The 26,081-nt window shown below is 40.5% G+C and overlaps 1 protein-coding gene across 6 annotated transcripts in view; it reads left to right on the top strand.

Moving 5' to 3' along the window:
* The window catches only part of LOC143028632 (ATP-binding cassette sub-family C member 5-like), a 328,912-nt gene that overhangs the window by 17,258 nt on the left and 285,573 nt on the right, over nucleotides 1-26,081 (top strand). For 5 of the 6 annotated variants that reach the window (XM_076191041.1, XM_076191039.1, XM_076191038.1 and 2 more), the window contains exons 2-3: nucleotides 6,745-6,821; nucleotides 8,839-9,218. In XM_076191041.1, the coding sequence (XP_076047156.1) occupies nucleotides 6,768-6,821; nucleotides 8,839-9,218 (434 nt within the window). In that variant the 5' untranslated portion in view covers nucleotides 6,745-6,767. Of the gene's footprint in view, nucleotides 1-6,228; nucleotides 6,653-6,744; nucleotides 6,822-8,838; nucleotides 9,219-26,081 lie in introns of those variants that run through there. The other variant, XM_076191037.1, reaches the window with a different exon arrangement.

Below are 26,081 nucleotides of genomic sequence, written 5' to 3'. Positions count from 1 at the left end.
GAAGTGTCCAGCTACATTCGGTGTTGCAGGCTTGTGCAGTACAAATCTTTACCACTAAATGGATCACTTTATGTTCTTTATATTTGGAACCTGAACTGGAAGATCGACTCGTAGATATATATAACCACCCCCGTCAGTTTGAGTTAAATGACCTACAATCTTTGATTGACCAGCTCCCTGAGCCTTTTATTCTAATGGGTGACTTTAACGCCAAGCATCCTCTATGGGGTGAATCAAGGTGTGACCCCTGGGGCAATAAAATTGAAGAATTTATTGATAATAACGATGTCATTTTAATGAATGACTGTTCCAAAACTAGGTTTGATGTCTTTCACAACTCAAGTTCTGCTATAGACCTAACTATTTGTTCATCATCCTTAAGATTAGACTACAGTTGGTCTATAGATGAAGAATTACATGGTAGCGACCACTGGCCTATCCATATCAAATATTTAAAGAACACTCCCTCCTGTTGCTTACCTAAATGGAAGACAGGAGAGGCTAATTGGGAATTATTTAGGAGATCCACAGAGATTAATTATAAGACTAGTGATTTTGGTAGTAACTGTGATGCATATGATTACCTGGTAGACATGATACTTTCTGGTGCTTTCTCTTCCATTCCTAGGACAGCTGGTAAACCTCAACGCCCAGTAGTCCCCTGGTGGAACGATGAATGTGCTTTAAGCAGAAAGATTACAAGAACTTGCTATAAGAGATATTGGAGATACCCTTGTTTAGTCAACAAGATAACGTACAGAAGAGCTCGAGCAAAGCAGAAGAAAATCTTCAAGAGAGCAAGGAGGGAATCCTTCATTAAATATATTAGCAAACTGAAATATGACTCTTCCCCTACCTTAGTATGGAATAGGATTAAAAAATTACAAGGAAAGTTTACTCCATCTCCTTTACCCATTCTGAAGATAAATGACTGTTTTATATCAGATACAAGAGAAGTAGCAGAGGCTTTTGGAAGACATTATGCTGATATTTCAAGCCCACTACATTATTCAGATGATTTCAGAAGAATTAGAGCCAAGACCTCGATTATTCCTCCTACCAATACGAACTCGGAGGCATATAATCTTCTCTTCACCTTGGAAGAAATGGATCATGCTTTATCTCTATCCTCCCCAACCTCTCCTGGAGAGGATGACATTCTTTATTCCATCCTTGGTCACTTATCTATATCGTCGAAGAAATTCCTTTTAAATGTGCTGAACAAATTTTGGTTTTCTGGATCTCCTAAATCTTGGAAGACTTCAATCATCATAGGAATCTTAAAGGGAAGAAAAGACTCTCATGACCCACAAAGTTACAGACCTATTGCTCTCACTAGCTGCATTTGTAAGATCTATGAAAGAATGGTTAATACGCGTTTAGTTTGGTTTTTGGAATCTAAAAATCTGCTATCTAACAGATAGTTTGGATTTAGAAGAAATAAGTGCACTCTGGATCCCTTACTTTTTATCACTTGTGAGATTGAGAATGCCTTTGCAATTCAGAACTTGAGCAATGGTGTGTTTTTTGACTTGAAAAATGCCCATGATACTACCTGGCGGGGAGGCATTCTGAAGCAAGTTGCAGAGTGGGGTATCGGGGGTAATAGTTCAGTTGTTTAAAGGACTTCTTATCTGACCGTTATCTAAAAGTCAGAGTGGGCTCTTCTTTCTCTAGTGCATATCTTCAAGAGGAAGGGATTCCCCAAGGAAGTGTTCTGAGTCCTACACTCTTCAGCATAGCCATTAATAGTTTATTAGAACAAGTTCCCACAGGAGATCATGGATTGGCTTATGCTGATGACTTCGCTATTGTGTGCAGCAAATCGACAACATTAGAAACAGGCTTCAGATTCTCTGCTGAAAAAACCAAAGCCATAAGGTATTCCAGACTAAGATGCAAGGAAGAAATACCAACACTATTCTTAGAGGGTGTCATATTACCGTATGAAGATGAAGTAAAATACTTGGGTCTGGTTTTGGATAAAAGGTTGACATTCACTAATCACATATACGAGGTTGTATACATTGTTAAACAGTGACTTAATATACTAAAGGTAGTGTCTTGTTTCAACTGGGGAGCAGATCGTGGTACTTTAATAAGGCTTTACCAAACATTGTGCCTTAGCAAAATTGATTACAGATGTCAAATTTATGGATCGGCATGTAAAAGTTCACTGAAGAAGCTTGATATAGTCCACAATATGGCTTTACGGATCTGTTCGGGAGTCTATAGAACATCTCCAGTGGATAGCTTGTATGTGGACACAGGAATTCCTCCCCTCTATATTCGCAGTGAGGAATTAAGCCTTAGATATATATCTCGTGTCTTGACATCCAAACAGAATCCAAACTTCAAATTTGTAAAGCAGCCGGTAGACAGAGCTCCAAGGAAAAGTACTCTGCCAAAACCTTTAGAAGTGAGATGTGAAGTTGGAACAGAGAAGCTAGGACTTGTTCCTAACACAATTGCTGAGATCACGCCTCCCAAATTCCCTCCTCGGAATCGATGCCCCACTGAAATATATCCTCTTAAAAAGAAGAAAAATAGAACTGCCGTAGAGCTAAAAAGTGAATTTTTAGAACATTTATCAGTACATGCTGATGCAATTTTTATTTATACAGATGGATAAAAATCCCAAGATGGTGTTGGTTGTGCTGTTGTATGTGATAGCACAGTTTTAAAGAGAAAGTTGCCTCATTTTAGCTCTGTTTTTACGGCTGAACTGCAGGCAGTCAGCAACGCCCTCAAATTTGTTTTTAATTCTGTTCCATGCAATAAGAACGTTGTTATTTTTACAGACTCCATGAGCATTTTAACCTCTGTAAATACATTTTTGCCTCTTCACTTTTTAATCCAAGAAATACAGGACTGGTTAATCCTAATCAACAACAGAAAAAAAATAAAAGTAAACTTTTGCTGGGTGCCGTCCCATGTGGGTGTCTGTGGAAATGAGCAGGCCGATGCTGCAGCCAAAGCCGCCACTAAGCTCAACCAAGTAACAGACCGAAAAGTCCCACATACGGACTTCAAAGAAGTGATTCATTGTTACACAATGGGGAAGTGGTAGGAAGAATGGACAAGGCTGGACGGCAGTTATAAACCAAAAGAAATTCACCCCTTGGTGAACCCTTGGAAGTGTCCTCCTTTGGACAGAAGGTCAAGCATTATCTTGACAAGATTGAGAATTGGCCATTCCTACATCACTCATAGATTTTTGATGGCAAGTGGAGCAGAGAGGCTGGCCCCCCAATGTCCCACTTGCCAAGTAGTTTTAACAATTAAACACATTTTAACTCAGTGCCCTGCATTCTCTGATAAGCGCAGGGCAAATTTCTTAACAGATTTATCTTTTAAAGAAATTTTAGGGGAGGAAGTTCGTGTGAAAAATGTTTTAAAGTTTTTAAAAGACATAAATTTATTTTATGAAATTTAAAATTGTGTATATGAATGCTTGTAAGTGTGTTGTTGATGTGTGTTCATGAATATTGTTTTAACTGTTTTACTTTAATTTTATTTTTATTTTATTTATTTATTTATTTTTTAATCTAAAAGATAAATATGCGCTGAATGGCCTACCGGCTCCGGCGCTTGGCCGTCGAGCCAAAAATTCCATAAATCAATCAATCAATCTATACACAACCCTTCTCCATTCACCCCTATCTTCTGTCCTCTCCCATCCTTCCTCCACAGACATTCCTCTCTTTTGTAAAGCCCCTTTCACCCCATCCATCCATCTCATCCTAAGACGCCCCCTCATATTCACTCCTTCCACCTCCGCCTTCCACACTTCTTTTACTAATCTTTCTTCACTCATTCTTTCCATGTGTCCAAACCATCCTAATACTCTTTCATCAACCCTATCTCCTAGTTCCCTTTCCACCCCTGTTCTCGTCCTCACCTCCTCATTTCTCACTCTATCTAGCCTAGTAACCCCTATCATACTTCACAGACATTTCATCTCAAACACATTCAAACTCCTCTCTTCCTCTCTCATGTTCCATGTTTCTGCCCCATACATTGCTGTTGGCACAATCACACCTTCATATAACCTCCTCTTAGCATCCATTCCCAGATGTCTATTTCTCATTACACTTTTTAATCCAAGGCATTTACTCGCTTCTCTCAATCTACATTCTACCTCCACCCCCACTCCTCCCTTTCCTGTCACATTCGCACCCAAGTATCTAAAACTATCCACTTCCTCCAGTTTTTCACCTTTAATGCTCACTTCCAGCCTACTGTCACTCTCTCCTCTTGTACATCACATCACCTTACTTTTGCCCACATTTATCTTCAGCTTCCTCCTTTCACACACCTTCTCAAACTCTGTCACTAACTTCCTCAGTCCCTCCTCTCATCCTGCTACAAACACAGTGTCATCAGCAAACAACAGCTGGCTCACCTCCCACTTTTCTCCATTTTCTTTAATCGGCTCCAACCCCTGACCCACTACCCTTGGAAGATGGAATTCAATACAGTATTAAGAAGTGTAGTATAATGGAATTTGGAAGAAGCAAAAAAAGAATAGTGGGATCATATAAATTGGGAGAGGAAGAAATTAAAAAAGTAAAAAATGAGAAGGACCTGGGAGTCATTATTATGATTAATATGTCCCCTGAGAAACATATAAACAAAATTTTTGGAGAAACTTATAATTTGATAAGAACAATCAAAGTGGCATTTACATACCTGGACGAAGAAATGGTGAAGAAAATACTAGTCACTTTGATAAGACCAAGATTGGAGTATGCAGCAACGACATGGTCATCAAGTATAAAAAATGTATAACAAAACTTGAAAGAATACAAAGCAATTACGAAATTGGCACCAACACTCTCAGAACTATCATATGAAGAGAGACTAGCAAAACTTGAGCTACAGACACTAGAGCAAATAAGAGAGAGAGGAGATTTGATAACTATTTACAGAATCATGAAAGGGATAGAAACTATTAATAGAGAGGATCTAATAAAATGGGATAGTAGAGATACAAGAGGACAGGGAAAAAAAATCAAGACAGTTATAGAAGAGACCTGAAAAAGAACAGCTTTCCCCACAGGGTAATAGATGTTTGGAACAAGTTAGATGAGAATGTGGTGTGTGCAAAAATGATACATGAATTTAAAAACAGTCTAAATAAAATGAGATGTGAAAACGGGACACCACGAGCATAGCTCTCCTTCCTGTAAAATACAACTAGGTAAATACACACACACTGTAGAATATTGCAAAAAAAAAAAAAAAACAACAACTAGCTACTAATTTTGCATAGAGCCAAGAATGGGAAACGAAGTTCAATACCAAAAAATTCAAAGTACTGGAAATGGGCAATAGTGGTAAAAGGGCATCATTAAACTATTCCTCGGCAAAATGAACACATTACATAAGCAAATGAGGAGAAAGACTTTGGAGTGTTGATAAAAGACAACCTGTCACCTGACAGACATATCAGCAGGATTGTGACTATTGTAGAAGATTAAAGTGGCGTTCCATTGTATGGATGAAAATATGAAAAACTCATCGAAACCCTGATATGTCCAAGACTGGAATATGTGTCAGTAGTATGGTCCCCAAACAGAGTGAAAGATATAAGCAAGATTGAGAATAAATGGCAGCAACCAAACTGGTCCCTACCCTGGCAGATAAACCATATGAGGAAAGACTAAAGGTACTGGGTCTGCCAACTTTGAAAGATCGAAGAGAAAAGGGTGACATGATTACAATGTTCAGGTCACTAAAGGGGATAGATTTCATTGATAGAAGAGATCTGATTAAAAATGAGAGGGCTTTAAGAGGTCACTGATGTAAATTAAGGAAGACCATGTCAAAAGAATGTGAAGAAATGCAGTTTTCTATATAGATGTATAAATATGTGGAAAAGCTTAGAAGGTAATATAGCCCAAGCTCAAACAATACACAAGTTCAAATTGAAATATGATAATTGGAAATCAAATAGATTAAGTTGGAACCATACATGAATGTGAGTCTAGGTATGTTGGAAAGTTTAGAGAATAGGAGCCAGGACTCGACAAGAGTTGTTCCTTTCCTGGATACTATAATTAGGTAAACATGCATGCACACATACAAAAATAGTTGGAGAAACCTACAATTTACTAAGATTAATAAAGGTGGCTTTTAATTACTTGGATGAAGTAATGGTAAAAAAATATTAGTCCCACTGATAAGACCAAGATTGGAGTATGCTGCGACACTATGGACACTCAGCACACACACAAAAAAAAAAGAATATAAAGAAATTAGAAAGAATCCAAAGAGCAACAACAAAGATGGCACCAACACTTTCAAAATTGACATATGAACAAAGATTGTCTAAACTGGAACTACCAACCCTGGAACAAAGAAGAGAAAGAGGAGATCTACTGGCCATTTACAGAATCATGAAAGACATGGATGTCCTTAACAGAGAAAAGAATAACAAGAGTACATGAAAAGAAACTCAAAAAGGATAGTTATAGAAGTGATCTGAAAAAAATAGTTTTCCACACAGAGTGATAGATGTCTGAAATAAATTGGACAAAGCAATAGTGTGTGCAAAAACCATACAAGAATTGAAGAATAAACTAGATGCTGAGAGATACAAAGATGGGTCACTATGAGCATATCTCCCCTTCCTTTATAATACAACTAGGTAAATACACACTGCTATGAATTGTTTAGGTAATATGAAATTATTATTTCATATATTTTCAAAAGTTATTAATGTACTGTATTTGGTTTTAGGTGTTCTTGTGCCATAGTTTGAAATGAATGAAGGGAAAGATGGAACAACCAGCAGTGGAGATGAACAAGAGGATCAGGTAAGGCATTATTTAGTGATAGAAATGACAGGAATAACAAGGAAAAGAACAACCAGCATATGAAGAAACATCTTGGACAAAATTGTTAACAGTGGATTATGAGAATTAAGTGTAGATGAGACATGTTCAACATAGGAACTTGTAGAGGAGTGGTACAATGGGGACATCATAAAGAAGGAACAGCAGTACTGTGATCCCCAGTATTCACAAAGTTAAGATCCCAAAAGCCCTTGCAAATAGTGAAAAATTGTGGAGAGCGGATATGTCCCTTGAAAGTGCCCTTTAAGGATGTTGGTACTTGTATATCAAAATAATTAAGCTAGACTGATATTTTTTCTGTAAATGGTTGACAGTGCTGAAATGGTCTTTACAAACTTTTTTTCGAAATCCATTGAAAAATGAAAAAAAAAGAACATAATTTGAGGTCTATTGATTTTTTTTTTAAAGAAAACTAGAAACTTTCTTTGATACAGATTGTCTTGTTAACTTGTTTTGTCTAAAAATTACACCATACTGTATTTTTCTTTGTGAATACCTAAATTTGATTAAAAAAGTTTATGTAATTGTATTGCTAACAGCTATAGTTTTACCCTTAGAGACATAATTCAACAAGATGATTTAGAAATAAGGATAGGTATTGTATACACAAAAAATAGTTTATATAGAGAAAGGAGTTTCTGTGTTATAAGCATAAATGTAACAAAAATACTGTTACTAAGATATTGAGCCTCTGAGATAAAACAAAAATTTTCACCCTCTGTATGAAAAATCTATTAGCTATACAGATTGACCTCTCATTAACGGACTAAAAGGGGGGTAACAGTGTCCCTTGATGTGAATAATCCGTTGATTTGGAGTGGTTTTTGTGTGTGTGTGTATTGGGGGGGAGATCACCTCTTAAGTTCTATAAAATCATAGTATATGTACATACATATTAATATTTTCCTTTCTGATACTATTCACGAATCAATTCTCTTAAAATGCGCAAATGTTCATAATAACCCTGAACGTCACCGTTAGCAGAGAGATCAACGTAAGTTACGAGCGTGTCAATAGCCTGGCGCACCTCCGACATCTTGGGTTTAACTGCCACTACCTCCTCTTCCTCCTCACTGCCACTTGCTCCCTCCTGCTTGTTGCCAGCGAGAACAGCTTCAGCGATCTCCATAGTGATTGCACAGCACCAAAAACAATGAAAACACAGCGAAAACACCCCAAACACGGCTAATAAACGTCCACACCGATCATGATCTTGTTAACTAGTAAACAAAACAAAGTGTGCGCCATCACGCCATCAGCCACTCAGCGGACAAACGCTGAACTACAGACCCCCCTCTACTTACGTTTTTTTGATTTTACGTTTGAACTGACTGTAAAAAAAATGGTAAAAAAAAAAATTTTGAGTGAATTTTTTAGTTTAGCGAGCTCTCCGTAGTTCAAACGATACTTACACATGACGCTGCGTCCATTGTTTACATTGCACAAACGACAGACTGAAAGTGCCTTGCCTCATCCTCCCCTCATCCTCCACCATCTCAATTTATGTTGCTTGAATTTAATTTATTTGAAATTAATGTTATTATTTTACAATGTTATGTGTATAATTAATGATTTAGGGGTGTTTTGTAAGATACGGTAATAGAATTTACGGATGTATAGTACAGTAACAACTTACGTTCATTTTCAACTTACGTTTGGCCGTTCGGAACGTAACTAAAACGTAAGTTGAGGAGCGTCTGTAACGGACGCATTCACCCTACCCATGAAATTTAGACTGTCGGACCGGACAAGCGGATTGTGTCCATTGCATCCGATATACGATAATGCAGTGTCCATTAATGAGAGGTCAATCTGTATATGAAAAATTCATAGCTACTGATAAATGAGATATCATAAATGAAGTGCAGTGTTTGGAAAGTGATATTTAAAAAAAAAAATTATTGGGTTGAAATATTATACTGTACATATATGTTTTTAGGAATATCAATTGAAAATTATGGTGTTAACCTTTTTTCAGATATCAGAAGATGCTAGAAAACCCTTGTCAGTGTCAGATACAGTTTTGACATCAGTGGAAGAAACCTCAAAATCACCAAGTGAAGAGGCAAGAAATGCTGGAAAGGATGGCTCACATCCACCCCAGGTAGAAGTGGTCAACAGTAGCATCCTTGAAGAGCCTAACCAAGAAGAAGGGGATGTGAACAAGAACTGCAGCAGTCCTGTTGAAGATGAAATGGAGTTACAGACAGAGGCATTGATGGAAGTTAGTGAACCTTCAGAGCCTTTACTTGTGCCAAATACTAACGTCATGAATATTGACACCTTGAATGAAGATGAGTCAAGCATTGGGGATGATGAAGACATGAATGAAGATATTGATGATGCTCTGGATGAAGGGTAATGTATGTTTTTCTTGTCATGAATATTACTCATAAAAATGTATGGCTTGCTTTTCAGATAATATATTTTTGAATTTGTATGATTAAGAGAAGAACAGTGATATGGTAAACAAGCCCACTGGTGAGGATTTAGATGAGAAATGTGATCACTTTTTCATACATATATACATACATAAAGTTCTGGTTCAACACAATATGCAGTGAGGAAAAGATGAAAAAAAAAAATGGCAAATACATATTAACCATAAAAATAAATATGTAAAAGTGCACAGAGAGAAAAAAAGAAACTACAGGTACTCTTCGTTTAACGACCTACTCGGTTAACGACAACTCGGAGTAACGACAGGCTTCATGACATTCGTTTAACGTAAATCTCCCGAAGTTACAACGTCGTGTACGATAATTAAGTTGGCTGAGGCAAATTTGTATGATGTTATAAATGAACTTGTACGGTGGATATTACCTGTGAGGTAAAATGTTCTGAAGCTTAGGTCTACATTACCATCCTGCAAGCTGAAAAAACTACCTGGGGTACAGTATATAACGGTAGTGGTAAATTTTTAGTTTCCACCAAGGGCGCAATAAAGCAATAGAAAATTAATTATTTATTTTGTAAATTATAATGTATCAACATAATATGCAATATTGTGAGCAGAAAAAAAGGTGCTAAAATAAATTTCGTAAGTAACGAAGTCATGTTGGACAAATGGTACACTATGTTTATGATAGATGCCGATGTCGAAGAAATGAAAGGATGATAAATCTGTCTAACCTAAACTAAACTAACCTAACCTGTGTTTGATAAATCATTACCTGCAAATTAAATGTCATCCGGCTCGTCCTCGTGAGAGACTTTGGCAGACGACAAGATGGCGTCCCGATCCTATGCTACCGACTTCGTTCATTAGCATATTTTCTTGTAGCATGGTATTTTTTACTTTCATTTCCGCCCACAAAATTGCATATTAATAATTAAATTTCTATTGCTATATTGCGTCCATGGTCGAAACAAAAAAAAAATGCCCCGGTATTCAATATGGAATGTCAGCATACGCGGATTTGGTCATATACGGTAATTTCAGGAACCTAACCACCGTAAATAAACAGTAAATAAAGCTTTAATGTACTGTATAAAAGAGGGAAAATACACGAAAATAAAGATACATGTATTGCTGGACATTGTACATACAGTACATGTATGTATATGTACTTTCGCTTAACGACCCATTCGGTTAACGACGGCACGCTGGTCCCAATTGTCGTCGTTAAACGAGGAGTACCTGTACTAAAAAGACATTATAGAATAATGTAAAAATTAACCCAAACTGTTCTATAGATATGTGAATGGTAAACTTAAAAATAAACAGGAAATGGTGAAACTATGCCATAGAAATACAGAATACACAGAGGACCTAGAAATGGCTGAAGTCATGAACAATTACTTAGTCTGTTTTCACTAGAAAAAAAATACAGCATTAGGACGAAGTAAGTAAAGTGCGATCTCCCCCATGAGGGAAATAACAATAACGCAAAAAGAAATAATGGATCAGTTAACAAACCTTGATGTTAGGAAATCACACGGCCCATACAGAATTGCAAATTGGATACTAAAAGAATGTAAAGAAGAACTAGTGGACAAAATATACAGCATATTAAGTTGCTCATTCAAAGAAGGAAAAATACCAAAAGACTGGAAAAATGCCAACATTGTACCAATATATAAAGGAGGAAACAAAGAAGATCCAACAAATTACAGACTGATCTCCCTTACAAGCACTGTAGCCAAAAATTGTGAACAAAACTATGAAGAATAGATAAATAAAACACCTGGAAGAAAACAATATAATAAACCTGAGACAACTTGGATTAAAAATTGGAAAACATAGGAGGGATACAAGGTAACCTACTAAACTGGATGGAGGATTTCCTGCCTGGCAGAAAAATGAGAGTAGTGCTCAGAGAAAAGAGTTCAGTTTGGGAGGAGGTGATTAGTGGAGTTCCACAGGGATCTGTATTGGCTCCAATAATGTTCGCTATTTATGTGAATGACATGAATGAAGATGTGGAATGTTACATGAGCTTCTTTGCAGGTGGTGCTGAAATGTTGAGGAAAATGAAAACTGAAAGAGATGTGAATCACTACAGGAAGACCTAAACAAGGTTTGGAAATGGGAGTCAGAAGTGGGAAGTGGACTTCAACAAAGGGGCCGTCGTGCTCGAGAATGAACTTCGTCAATTGCGATCGGAATTTCGCGAATTTTTAATATGTTATATATTCATATACTGAGATGTTCACCACCAATTTTCATATCATTTGGTTGAAAAACAATGAAGTAATTAATTTTTTTTTTTTTTTTATAAATCGTAAACATTCTATCTCCTCATTTATCCATTGACTGAACATGCTGTAAAAAAATACCACAAATGCTCTATAGCAATACCTAAATAACTTTTGTACAGTTTTTGGAATTTCCTCTTAGTTTAGGAGAAATATTTTTTTTTTAATGTCCATTTTTTTTATTTTTTTTTTTTTTTTTTATACATGGAATACAATATATGGACTTCTATCACAAAAAATGAAAAATGCCAGAATGAAAAAATTGCAAATTTATTCAGCTTTCAAATTATCTAAACCCCATTAAAATCGGCCATGTAGTTATGGAGGAGATAGAAAAAATGTAGAGGAAAGTGTAGTTTTGAGATATTGAGCTTTGAAATTCAAAATACTTTTCCCTGCATTTTTTATATTTTTCATTTAGATTTTTTTTCTCTGTGCCAATCTTCATGCATTCTATGTCATTCACATGTTATTATAAAGTGTAGCTGGTACCTTGTCCCCCCCTTTTACGGGGTATTAGCCGCTCAGAAGGCGAGGGTTTCAGGAGGAACCACCTCCCTCATTGTCGCCAGGTCCGCTTACTAGAAAGCTCCCGGCCGGTAATCAGAGCTGTATGATAGTTTTTTCTTCCTCTTTCTGGTCTTTTGTGTCCCTTTCCGTTCTGTGTCTTTGTCTTGTTCCTCAAGTGCTTTTGTAATGATGGGATTGACTCCAACCAAGTAAGAAAGAAGATTGTGTCATTCCAAAGTTATGATCAATGACAGTCGCTCTTGTGACGAAAAGCACTCGGAGCGTTTCAGTTGAAGAGGCACGTGATGGTACGTCACGCATGCTTGATGTTGATGGTTGCGGTGACGTCATTTGACAAACAGGATGTGGAGGGGGAGAGGAGGGCGATAACGTGGTCAACCTAGGCGAGCCCGGCGGCACCGCAGCACTGCTATGATCATCTCCAGTAATAACCGAGGCTGAAGTACACTCTCAATAATTTGATTCAGTTTCTTAGCTCTTTCATGAAACGCATATTTCTTCTTCGAATGTTTAGGCATTCTTGAAATGATTATAGCTTCAAATAAAAGTAAATAAAAGTTTTCCAAGGAGCGACAATTTGCTTTCTCCGCCTACTCACAATAATTCTCTCAGTTTACTCACATTTCTGAAGTATTCGAGTGCAAAGTGCTTTCCCCACATGTAGGACAAGTTTCCAGCTAGTCTTTATTAGTGAATAACAAAACACATCGCATTTGTGTCATTTCTATTGCGATGAAATAACTTAGTCAAATATATGTGCAGCGAAGGTGTAGTGGGAAATGGGGGTGTGTCAGAAAAATAGTCATAACTCCTTTATTTTTTAGCATTTTGCAGAAATATTTTAGAACAGGGTTGACAAAGGCCACTAGTTGGCAGGGAAATTGCTTTCGATTTTATATGTATATATGCATGAACATAATAGATCAAATGGTCGAGGGTGGTGTGGGAAGTGGGGGGTCAGAAATTTAGTCATAACTCCTTTATTTTTTAATATTTCACAGAAATATTACAGAACGGGGTTACTAAAGGCCAATAGATCACAGGGAAATTGCTTTTGATTTTTTTTATCTTTTTAATATATGTATATATATATATATATATATATATATATATATATATATATATATATATATTTTTTTTGTGGGAGAAAGTATATACTGGACTCGATGTCGAGTCCAGCGTATACTTTCTCCCACAAAAATTGGTCCCTGGACTCCAGCTATTTACATATATATATATATATATATATATATATATATATATATATATATATATATATATATATATATATATATATATATATATATATATACACGAACATGATATACCAGTGGTCGAGGGTGGAGTAGGAAGCAGGGGGGGTCAGAAAACTAGTCATAACTCCTTTATTTTTTGGTATTTTGCTGAAATATTTCAGGACTGGCTTGCCAAAGGCCACTAGATGACAGTTTTTTTTTTTTTTTTTTTTAATATTTCGATTTTTTGAAAATATTAATCGGAAATTCACCGCGACAGCCCCCTTAAGAAATGTAGCATAATGGAGTTCGGAAAAAGTAAAAAAAGAATATCAGGACAATATAACATTGGAACAAAGGAAGTGAAGAAAGTGTGATCTAAAAAGAACCTTGGGGTAATTATCTCAAATGATGAACAAACAAAATTGTCGGAGAATCCTATAATTTGCTAAGATCAATAAAGGTGGCTTTTTACCTATTTAGACAAAGAAATAGTTTAAAAAAATACTAGTCACATTAATAAGGCCTAGACTGAAGTATGCTGTGACACTATGGTCACCCAGTACCAAAAAGAATATAAAGAAAATTAAAAGACTCCGGAGAGCAATCACGAAAATGGCCCAGCACTTTCAAACCTATCATATGAGGAGAGACTGGCTAAATTGAAATTACCAACTTTGGAACAAAGAAGAGGAAGAGGCGACCTGCTGACCATCTACAGAAGCATGAAAGGTATGGAAGTCCTTGATAGAGAGGACTTACTAAATTGGGACAAGAGAAACACAAGAGGACATGAAATACATACATACATACGTACATACCGTATTTTCCGGCTTAAAATGCGCATTGGGTTATAATGCGCACCCATGCACTTCGTTATCTCGGTACACAGATAGCGCGCACCGACGTATAACATGCATGCCAGGAAAAGTCACTGGTGGCATGAACTGCATGTATGCGACTCCTGCTTGCGTTGGTCCATTGTTTTGTGGGAAATTTGAGCCATGAAAAGTTTATTGAATACAAAATGTTCATGAAAAATTTTGGATTAAAAAAAAAATGTAATTTAATATCCTGAGGGAATAATTCATCTTACAAGTTTTTATCACCGTGTACAAGTTTTTATCGCCATGCAGCAACAAACTATGTTTCGGTTCATAAGTGTCTTTACTGAAGTGACGTTTAGTTTAACAATTGCAAGTGGGTATTTAGTGTAGGCTACATTGGCAATAGAACTATCAATATCGGCCCTGATCTAGCATATTCTGGGTGAGCTAAAACGGCCAACGTTCATGATGTTGGTACCAGTGCTGTTTTACGGATCCTAAATATTTCCATAGACTACGATAATTAATGTTAGTAAAAATAGACCAATGAAATAACGGCGATTAATTACTTAGTATCATGTGAACGAGGTTACATGGAGAAGTATTTTTCATTTGCTAGAGCCACCGCTGGGAAATCTGTTGATTTGTCACTAAATTAAGTGTCAGTTTAGGCATCAATCAGGACACAACTAAGAAAAAGTCGGAACCACATGTACCGCTATATGACTCATGTTGTGCGTTGGTCCCTTATTACTTTGTAGCTTAAATAGTTTGTAGGAAATATGATAAAAAAAAAGTTTATTGAAAGTAAAATATACAGAAAAATTTCGGGATTTTTACAGAAAATGTTCATTTTATATCTTGAGGAACTAATTCATCTTTACCATTTTTTATTTAATACTGAGACAAACTACAGACTTTTTCATTTTAGCTTTGAACCTGCAATGACAGTGGTGAAATAGGACACTCTCTCTTCGAGGTGACGTTTAGTTAATATAACTCCCGAAAGAGGGTGTTGTAGTCAGGTGTTTGACACGAGTTTATGAACGGCCGCAACGGAATTTGTACCATACCTAAAGTGAAGCAACAAAGCCAACATAAAAATTCAAACTAGGATGCTGTGAACGTGGGCAAATATCATGAATATTGATCATGTTTCATGGTGTTTAGGCCTATTTAAACATGAAAAATAAGATTCGATAGATACGTACCTATACCAAATATTTATATAGCCCATTCTGGCGTATTCTTTCATGTCACCATGGCTGTTCTTCTTGTTCTCATGGAACATCACGAAGTGTGCCGTCCCGACTTTGTGATGGCCAACATCGTCACGTTGTTGTGAAAAAAATTACACACACAGCCGCAGAATTTTTATCGTAGGCCGTAGATAATGGTGTGGCCTCATAAATATACACGATCATGGCGGCTGTCCAAACTGAATATTCTAAACTTCCACCACTACCTGATCCTCCTCCTAAACCCCCCGATCCCTCTCCTAATATTGCCAATCCTAATGTTGATGCTATTGACTCAGCAAAAGTAAAACCCCCAGTTGATGACTCCGGCTTGAAAAAGAACTTCGGTAAAAATACTAAGACTTCATTGACAGATAATTCTGTAACCCAGGAACTTACAATTAGAATGGATTCTGAAGTGATGAAAACATCTTTAGATACTCAGAAACCAATAAATAGCTCAAATACTGCCCCTAATAGTCATAGAATTTTACATCTAAAATATGTCTCTTGATAAGAGTTATACAGACTTATATGAAAAGTTCCGTAAATTTGGACAAATTAAAGAGATCAGGGTTAAACTACCTGACAACTTTAAAGCTTGTCTAGTCTGGATCTCATTTCTTTCTAATCAGGATGCAGCTGCTGCCTGCTTGGATTATAATAACTGCAATGAAAATGAATCTTCAGCCCAACTTGTTGGTAGAGTGCCACCTAACCTTGATATCTTTTATCAAGAAAACCCGGTAGAGGATAGGAAGGAAAGTGTGCAGAGGCCTCCCAATCCAGCTAAGTGGCTTATTATCACTCTTGCAAAGGAACGTGCTAACTTATTTGAGTTTAGAATATTCTTAAAGAGTCACCTTGGCTCTGGTAATTTGACTAACTTGCAGGTATCACGATTTGGAAGAAATTCCTTCTTAATTCATGTAAAATCCTATGAACAAGCTGCCATGGTGCTTAACTTGAAACAGAAATCCGACATTAAGGAAGTTAAACCCCACTATACCTTTAGTTATGCCAAAGGGGTAATTTTTAATAGAGATCTGTATGACTTTGAGGAAGAAGAAATTTTAGAAATGTGCCTAACTAATGTTTGGAAGGTTGTTAAAATCCCTCGTTCTTCTATGATTATCCTAACTTTTTCTGGTGAAGATCTACCTCATTATGTAGAGATAGAAAAAGAGATTGGTTATGTGAAGCAGTTTATTCCCCGTCCCCTTCAGTGCTTTAACTGCTATGGTTTTGGCCATCCTTCCCGCAGATGTGCAAGGGACAAACTGTGTTTGATATGTGCTCAGCCTGAACATGGGGATTGTTCCCGCCCAACAGTTTGTATAAATTGTAAAGAAGAGCATGATGCCAGATATAAGAACTGTGTAATTTATAAGAAGGAACAGGAAATACTACTAAAAACTCATGCAGAACATATAAGTGTAGGACATGCTAAAAGACTACTAAGTAATTCCAAAAGATACAGTGATGTTAAAACAAATAGTAAAGTGGATCAGCCAACTGTAGAACGCAATAGAAATAAAAATGCCAATTTGAATTCTTCTGTTAACACTGAACCCAAACCTCGGTGTAAAATTGTCACTATGAAACCTAATGGTCTTTCTTCTTCTCAAGTAGGATTTTCTAATATTTCTGAAGCCTCCTGTGCGGAGGTTTCCTCACCCCTTGTTGAAGGGGTGTCCCCTGCCCCATCTGGAGGGGCACCTAAGGTTTCTATTGTAGAAACCTCACAGGCTTCTTCTAATGAAGCCTCCTCTCAGGCAATCTCTCTTCCAGACCTAGGGGACTCCCCAGTAGAGGGAGTGTGCCTCACTCGGTAGAGGTGCACAGAAGCAATGAGGTTCAACCAAATGCTGAACCCAAGCCTCAACGTGAAAGAGTCACTACTAGACCTAATCGTTCTTCTCCACAAGTTGGAAATTGTAGTACTCCTCAATCCTCCTCTGTGGAGGTTCTCCCATCCCCAGTTGAGGGAATGCCTCCTGCCCCATCTAGAGGGGCACCTAAAGTTCCTATTGCTGAAACCCCACAGGTTTCCTTTAATAAAGCCTCCTATCAATCAGTCAACCTTCCAAACTTGGGGGGGGGCTCCCCAATAAAGGGATCATGGACTGTTGTGCCTCACTCAGTTGAGGCGCACAGAAGCAAAGCTATGGAGTCTGAAGCTGTGTGCAGTAAAAGACTCCACAGTCCACCCTCATCTCCATCTTCTTCCCCAAATCGTGATATGCAATCTAAGAAAGGAACTAATAACCCAAACTCTACATCGTCAGTCGGACCATCGTCAGAGAGGAGGATGCCACCCGCGAAAGCAAAGAAATTAGAAAAGAACCCATCTTGTAGACCCTCTCTCTCTCCCAGACTTCTCTTGCCAGACCAGCCCCCTTGGGCTAGGGGGTGTAGTATAGAATATAGCCCCTGCCACGTCGGCTGCGTGTCGTAAGAGGCGACTAATGCCGATCCCCGGGCAGGGCTCTTGTTTCCCCGCACAAGGCTTCCTCTTAGACTTCCTTTTCCACTCTTCCCTTCTCTTCCGCTTGCTGTCCCCTCCCTCCGACCTAACTTTCAACCGCCCCTCTCAGTAGCGGCGCTACACCCATCCTACGGTAATGCGTCCCTGCCAATAGGTTTGTTGGTGGCAGGGTATCATGCCACCTCGAAGAGCGCCTGCATTGCAGCACGGTAAGCCGGTGCAGTAGGATTACGATCCAAGTCCTAGCCCAGGCGTGAGGCTCCGCCTGGTGCCGTCCTCCCTATCCTCACTACAACCTGACCCTGGCAGCCAATCATGAAAAAATCTCCTTCTAGTGGGGTATCCGGCTCCAGCTGACGCAGTTGGTAAGATAGCGTCGTCTACCCCGAATAAAAGACTCCTTGGCATTGAACATGCCCCAAGGCGCCTAAACTTTTTCGAGCTCATGAAGCTAGTTACCCCTTTTGGTACTATCGAACGTATTTCTCTTCGTGTTAAGTCAAATTATAACAACTTTTATGTGCGTTTCTTAGCTCCATCAGAATGCATTGCAGCCAGCGTTGCCCTCAATGGTAATAAAATCGCGGATTCGACCTTGAAATGTTCCATCCTAAAAATATCAAATATTGAAGAACAAGACGATGACTTCGTCCCTAATGATACATACCTTACTCCCGAGCTCCCTGAACGTCCCCATCCCTATGCTTTAGCCCCCGTGTATAACCTAGTGACTGTTGAGGAGGGCAGTAACGATGTCCTAGTATTTAATATGATCAACAAAATGATCGCCAACCCTCCACTCACTCCAGAAACCTTCACGCGCTTTGGTCGCAACACCTACCTAGTGAAGGTAAAACCCCACCAGGGATTTATGCTCCAGGGTACGTCCGGAGATTTTTATGGCAGCGGAATCCTCAAGATTTCTCCATATGATGACTATAATGGCTCAAAGGGTAAGATTTTTAACTCTTCCCTTAGTAGCCTTCTAACCACTACCCTTCTTAACATGTGCCCCCAGAACGTCTTAGATGCCCACGTAGTATCCAAGTATAGCCCAGAAGAACAAAAGTTTGTCCCAACACCGCTGATAATATTAAAATTCTCCGACCCAAATCCCCCAGACGTGATCGTGATTGGGCCCCACCGCTGTACGGTTAGGTCCTACGTTCAATCGCCAAGGACATGCACCCGCTGCCTGCGGTACGGTCACTCCTCCAAGATCTGTAGTTCTCCTGCCCTCTGCCGCAACTGCGCCAAACCATCCCACATCACTGAGGGTGAATGCTGCGATCTCGCGCCAACCTGCGCTGCTTGTAATGGCACTCACCGCACATTCTCGAGGGAGTGTGAGGAACACTCCTGGCAAAGACTGGTCTTGGAAACTGCGTACAATAACCGAACCAGCTTTCGCGGTGCGGCAGCCATCCTACGGGGGGGTCAGCGCCCCACGTCTTACGCATCGGCAACGAAGGCTTTAGTAAAGGCTAACCCGTCGCCCCTTCCCTCATCATCACATCCGGATACCACATCATCCGCCGCGACCGTCCCCGCACCATCACATCCGGATACCACATCATCCGCCGCGACCGTCCCCGCACAATCCTCTCAATCTTCACGCCAGTCAACCTCCCAACGTGTCATATCTCGCGTCACCGACGGTAATCTCATACTTGATACTCCCCCTCCACATCTGACAAATACATCCAATCTTGGCACTCTGGATCCAGTTAATCCTTCTTCTCGACCCGTAATGTCTTCTGATAGATCACCGAAGAAGCGCCCTGAAGCCAGTAAGTCACAATTGCCCCAGAACAACTCAAAGCCTAGCAAGTCATCAAAATCTTCAACTAAGGTCTATAGATCGCCCACACCATCCTTTGAGAAAAAGCCCCCCTCTTCGGGACAATCGTGCTCTCAGCCTCCATTGGCGCAATCTAGCGCAAACTCTTCATCAATGAGTGACTTCCCCCAGATGACATCCATTTCCACCCCGTCGTCTGTGCAGGATGGGGAGATTCCTGATACCGAAGACGTTATGATGAAGAGCCCAAGCAACTCCACAACTTCGCTCTTGGACCTTCCATCATTCCCGCAGTTACCTAAACATCCCCCTGCCCTTTCCAGCAAGAAGCTTCCCCAGAAACGACCCCTGCCCAATGGCGACTCGAACGACCGCCTATCCAAGACCGCGCCCTCCAACACCTCCCTGCAGCCTCCTCCCTCAGTGTCCCCCAAATCCAATAAAAAGCTTACACAGCCTCACCCTATCAAAACCACGCCAGATCCGTCGAGGAAACAACCGCCTCCTAATCCCGATCCATCTTCTAAATCACCAGAACAAAGATCGAAAGAAAGAGACCAGAGAGCCAAGACCTTACCTCAAAAAACTCCTAAGGGACGCGAATCTCGTAAACCCCATGATGGCCAACTTAAGCCGTCCCCCATCGGGGGGCGGCACTCTAATTAATTCTTCAAATTCTCACCACCCACGACACTCCTTCAATGGAACATCCAAGGTCTTCGTGCGAACGGGGAGGAATTGAAGTACCTCCTCCGTGAACACAACCCCGGAGTTGTCTGTCTTCAAGAAACTATGCTTCCCTCCAGTCACTATAATCTAGGTATGAACTACAGGTTCTACGGTACCGTTCCTGCAGCCGGTTCTCCAAGCAGGGGCGGTGCTGCAATAGTCGTCCACGCAAGCGTTCAACATTCTACCATCCCTTTGCTCACAACTCTCCAGGCGACTGCTGTACGGGCCATCCTTAGCAAGAGCTACACGATCTGCTCCCTATACCTGCCACCAAGCTCTAGCGTTAATGCTTCCAACATTCAAGAACTTGTCGATGCACTCCCACCCCCATTTATCATTCTTGGTGATCTGAACGCGCACAGTCCTTTGTGGCATAGCTCTTCCCGTAACGAGAAGGGCCGCGCCATTGAAAAACTTTTAGAGGAGAACGAGGTCTCCCTCATTAACGATGAAAACCCAACTTATCATAACATCTTCCTCAACACTACTTCTGTCCTGGACCTCGGAATCTGCACTTCAGCGGTCCTCGTGGACTTCTCCTGGAGGGTGTGTGCGGATTTACACGGCAGCGACCACTACCCGATAGTAGTCTCTCATGTTTCTCCTCCCCCCATCTCCCAGCCCCAAAGGTGGAAGTTGAAAGCGGCAAATTGGCCACTCTTTGGGGAGCTGTGCTCCGAACTAAGTGACTTGCAAGTGGATAACCCGATTCAAGCTTATAATCAATTCGTCTCAATTGTTCTTAACGCCGCCGGCGGTTCTATACCGGTTAGCCGCCCACCGATTGGCAGACCACCTGTTCCCTGGTGGGACAACACCGGCCAGAAGCTTCGTGACACCGCTTGTTCCTGCTACCGGCATTTCCGTCGCCTTCCGACGGAGACCAATAAGATGGTATACCAGAAAGCGGTTGCGACCAAATGAAAGTATATGAAGGAGGCGAAGTGCATATCATGGCAGAACTACGCATCGACCATTAAAACGTCGACGCCTTCGCCGTCAGTTTGGAACCGAGTGAAGAAGCTTTCCGGCAGGTACATACCTTCTCCTCAACTGTCCCTCCTTATAAATAACACCGTTATCTCAGACCCGTGCGAGGTGGCCGAGGAACTCGCCACACACTTCTCCCATATTTGCAGCTCTACTGCCCTACATCGAGAACTCCAGCTACCGGATCACGTGACGAATTCTGTTGACCACGCTCCTACCGACACTGAAATTTACAATCTGCCCTTCTCCCTCCGCGAACTCAAGCATGCCACCGACCAGACGCCGAATACTAGCCCAGGCAACGACATGATTAGTGTGGACATGATTAAACACCTTCCTTCAGAGACTCTCACAACCCTTCTAGCGATATATAACAGGATTTGGTACTCTCGTCTCTTACCATTATCTTGGCAATTGTCTATGATCATCCCCATAGCCAAGCCAGGCAAGGATCACCAGATCCCTTCTAGTTACCGGCCGATCGCCCTGACGAGTGTATTATGCAAGATATTTGAGAGGATGGTCAACCTTTGACTTACCCACTACCTGGAGAGTAGAGACTACCTCACCCCTTACCAATTTGGCTTTCGCCGACACCGCTCCACCTTAGATCCTCTACTCCGTTTTTCGACACACGTGCAGGACGCCCTAGTGCGCAACATGAATACCATCGCCGTCTTCTTCGACCTGGAGAAGACGTACGACACGACTTGAAGAGGGGGTATCTTGATGAACCTCCTTGAGATGGGAGTAAGGGGTAGGATGTTTTCCTTCCTTCGAGCTTTCATATCAGATAGTACTCTGAGAGTGAAGATCGGTGGAGCATATTCGTAGCCCAAACCCCAGGAGCAAGGTGTCCCCCAAGGCAGCGTCATCAGCCCCACCTTGTTCTTGGTCAGCATCAATGGAATAGTCCAGGCGGTTGCTGAGGCAGACACTTCACTCCAGTGCTCACTCTTCGCTGATGACTTCCTTTTGTACTTCTCCTCCATAAACCTTTTCACAGCAATCACACACACTCAGAGCGGTGTAAATGCTGCTACTTCCTGGGCCTCTCGCAGAGGCTGCCGATTCTCCTCATCGAAGATGGTGGCGATGCACTTTTGCAAGTCTCAACAACGACCGTGCCAGAAAGTTCCTCCACATATTATTCTGGGAGGCATTCCAATTCCCTATGAGCAGTCAACTAAGTTTCTTGGGGTCATTTTTGACCAAAAATCTTACGTGGAACAACCACATACTCAATCTTAGACAATCTTCCCTCTCCGCCCTCAACATCTTAAAGACGGTTTCTGGACGCGACTGGGGAGCGGACCAGCCTTCGCTCCTCAGATTATACCACACCCTCATAAGATCACGGCTGGATTACGTGTGCCAGATCTATTCCTTGGCAAGTGCGACGTCCCTCCGCTCCCTCGATACAGTACACCACCAGGCTTTGCAATTGTGTACTGGTGCCTACCGTACCTCTCCTGTCGAATCCCTCTACGTCCTCTCTGGCGATTTGCCACTCTCTAACCGAAGGGAGCAACTTTTACTCTCCTTTTACTTCAAGTGCAAATCGTTCAGAAAGATACCATCTTTTGACGTGGTTAATAACATAAGAACATAAGAAATAAAGGAGACTGCAAAAGACCATAAGGCCTACACTAGGCAGCTCCGTATCCATCACCACCTGTCATCCCCATCCATAAAGTTGTCTAATCATTTTTTAAAACAACTGATAGTTTCAGCGCTTACTACATGGTTACTAAGTTTATTCCATTCATCGACCACCCTATTAGTAAACCAATTCTTGCCTATTTCCTTCTTAAATCTAAATTTGTCCAGTTTATACCCATTACTGTGAGTCCTGCCCTGTTGTTTTATTATGATGACCTTGTTTGCTTCACCCTTGTTGTTATAGCCTTTGATCCACTTGAACACTTCTATTAGATCACCCCGCACTCTGCGTCTTTCCAGAGAGTGTAAGTTTAGGTGCCTAACCCTCTCTTCATAAGGCAAATTTCCGAGTCCTTGTATCATTTTGGTCATTCTTCTCTGTACTGATTCTAGTGAATTTATGTCCATTCTGTAGGATGGAGACCAAAACTGTACCGCATAGTCAAGGATGGGTCTAACTATCACTAGATAGAGTTTAATAATTACCTCTGCACTTCTATTCGTTACCGTCCTAGCAATGAAGCCTAATATCTGTTAGCTTTATTTCTGGCGCTAATACACTGCTTCCTGGTTTTAAGGTCCGGACTCACCAGAACTCCCAAGTCCCTCTTGCACTCAGATTTTTCTAAAAACGTGTTATCTAAGTTGTATCTATTTTCAGGGTTGTGTAGCCCTACGTTTAACACGCTATACTTAGAGATATTGAAGTTCATTTGCCATTTCACCGACCATGTTAACAGCTTATTAAGGTCATCCTGCAGAATCTGGGCATCGTCTCCTGACCTAATTAGGCGTCCTATTTTAGTGTCGTCCGCAAACTTACTAACATCACTATTTAACCCTTTGTCTAAGTCGTTTATATACATAATGAACAACAAGGGACCCAAAACCGAGCCCTGGGGGACCCCGCTAGTAACATTGCCCCACCTAGATTTTATTTCATTTATGGTGACCCACTGTTTTCTGTTACTAATCCAAGCTCTAATCCATTCTAACACTTTTCCTCCTATGCCATGGGCTTTGATTTTATTTAGTAGTCTCTGGTGTGGCACTTTGTCGAACGCTTTGCTAAAGTCAAGGTAAATAACATCGTAATTTTCATTGTTGACTCAGGGATATGTACAACACCAAAAGATTGTGGTACTCCCCCAGGTAGGCGTAGTTCTTCCTTGGGGATCGGTGCCATCTGCGTAGAGCTGATGGCCAGGGGTGGTTGCTGCTGCAAATTGTACAAAACACCAGCAAAACACCAGCAAATTGTACAAAACACTCAACAGCATCACACTATCCAACACTAACACTACACGCTCTCACGCAGCAATAATCACAACAACAGATAATCTACCCTCAAACAGACAACAAGCAAACGCACTCATACGTCATTTTGCACAGACGAGCCATCTTACATCTCACCCTGACGACCGACGCACCATTCGACGTAAGAAAGACTTCCCCACAGACTCAGACTATACACCCTTCAAAGACAGTCAGACAAAACTCATAATGCATAATCTCAAGCACTCATCTGCCTGTGGCCCTGATAACATAAGCAACATCCACCTAAAACACATTGGACCACAAGGTATACACGCACTCACAAACATTGCAAACTACAGCTATTCACACAACACTATACCCGACATCTGGAAGCATGGTAAAATAATCACCATTCCAAAACCGAACAAAGACCCAACAATCCCAACATCGCACCGCCCAATCACACTTCTCTGCACCCCCTCTAAAGTCATTGAACGCCTAATACTTAAACTTGTCACACCATATATTCCCCTTGCTGACTCACAACACTCCACAAACACTCTTCTGACAAACCTCACTCAAAGAATTTTAGATGGCATCAATTCAGATAGGCCCCACCACAGAACACTTCTTATAACATTGGACATTAGTAAAGCTTTTGATGCTATCCCCCGCCACAACCTAACAAATAAAATATATAACACAGACATGCACAATAACACCAAAAGATGGCTGGCCAATTATCTGGCAGGCAGGAATGCTCATGTGTCATATAATGGCCAATCATCGCACATCAGAAACATTAAGAACGGAGTACCACAGGGCTCAGTTCTATCCCCCACATTATTTAATCTATACATGCATGACTTACCCACGCCAGACACCTCAGAAATACAAATCTCTTCCTACACAGACGACATAACAATCACATGCACACATCGTAACACAGACAAAGCTGCAGAAATAATCCAGCCTTACCTTGACACACTCAACACATGGTTCATCACAAACAGACTCAAAATAGCTCCAACCAAATCTACAGCAACACTTCTCACCAACTGGACAAAAGAACACAAATACATACCTCATCTCTACATCAACAAAACACTAATACCACACACAAACACACCGAAAATTCTTGGTGTAACATACGATACATCCATGTCTTTCAAACAACACCTCACAAACATAAAAAACAAATGCACACCTAGACTTAACGCACTTAAGTCAATCACAGGAACAACATTTGGACAAAACAAAGAAACTAATATAACAATATACAAACAATGCATACGCTCAGTGATGAATTATGCGAGTCCTGCATGGGCTCCTAATCTCAGTGAGACACACCACAACACCCTTCAAATCATACAAAACAAAGCCCTAAAAACAATTACAGGCTGCACAAATACATCACCTACAGACCATTTACACCATGAAACAAAAGTCCTCAAAGTCAAGGACCACCTCGACATGAGAGGCACACAAACACTTGCTGCAGCCACCACAAACACATCACACCCGCTACACTACATAGCAGAACACTCACACACACCAAGAAACATTAAAACTACACCCAAAGACCTTTATTACGCACAGATACTCTCTTCTCTTCCTCCACAACCACCAAATACCAGCCTCCGGAAACATATTCATAATCATATCACTCACCGCTCCATTAACACACTGAAAGACAACACACTGCTGCATGCCAGACCCCCTGATATCCACCCTTCTGAATCCTCTCTCCCACGAAAGGACA

Source organism: Oratosquilla oratoria, chromosome 9, assembly GCF_046742065.1.
Source record: "Oratosquilla oratoria isolate Oo_2021 chromosome 9, ASM4674206v1, whole genome shotgun sequence".
NCBI lineage: Eukaryota > Metazoa > Arthropoda > Malacostraca > Stomatopoda > Squillidae > Oratosquilla > Oratosquilla oratoria.
The sequence above is the reverse complement of the archived record's forward strand: the minus strand, read 5'-3'. Positions and strand labels throughout refer to the sequence as shown.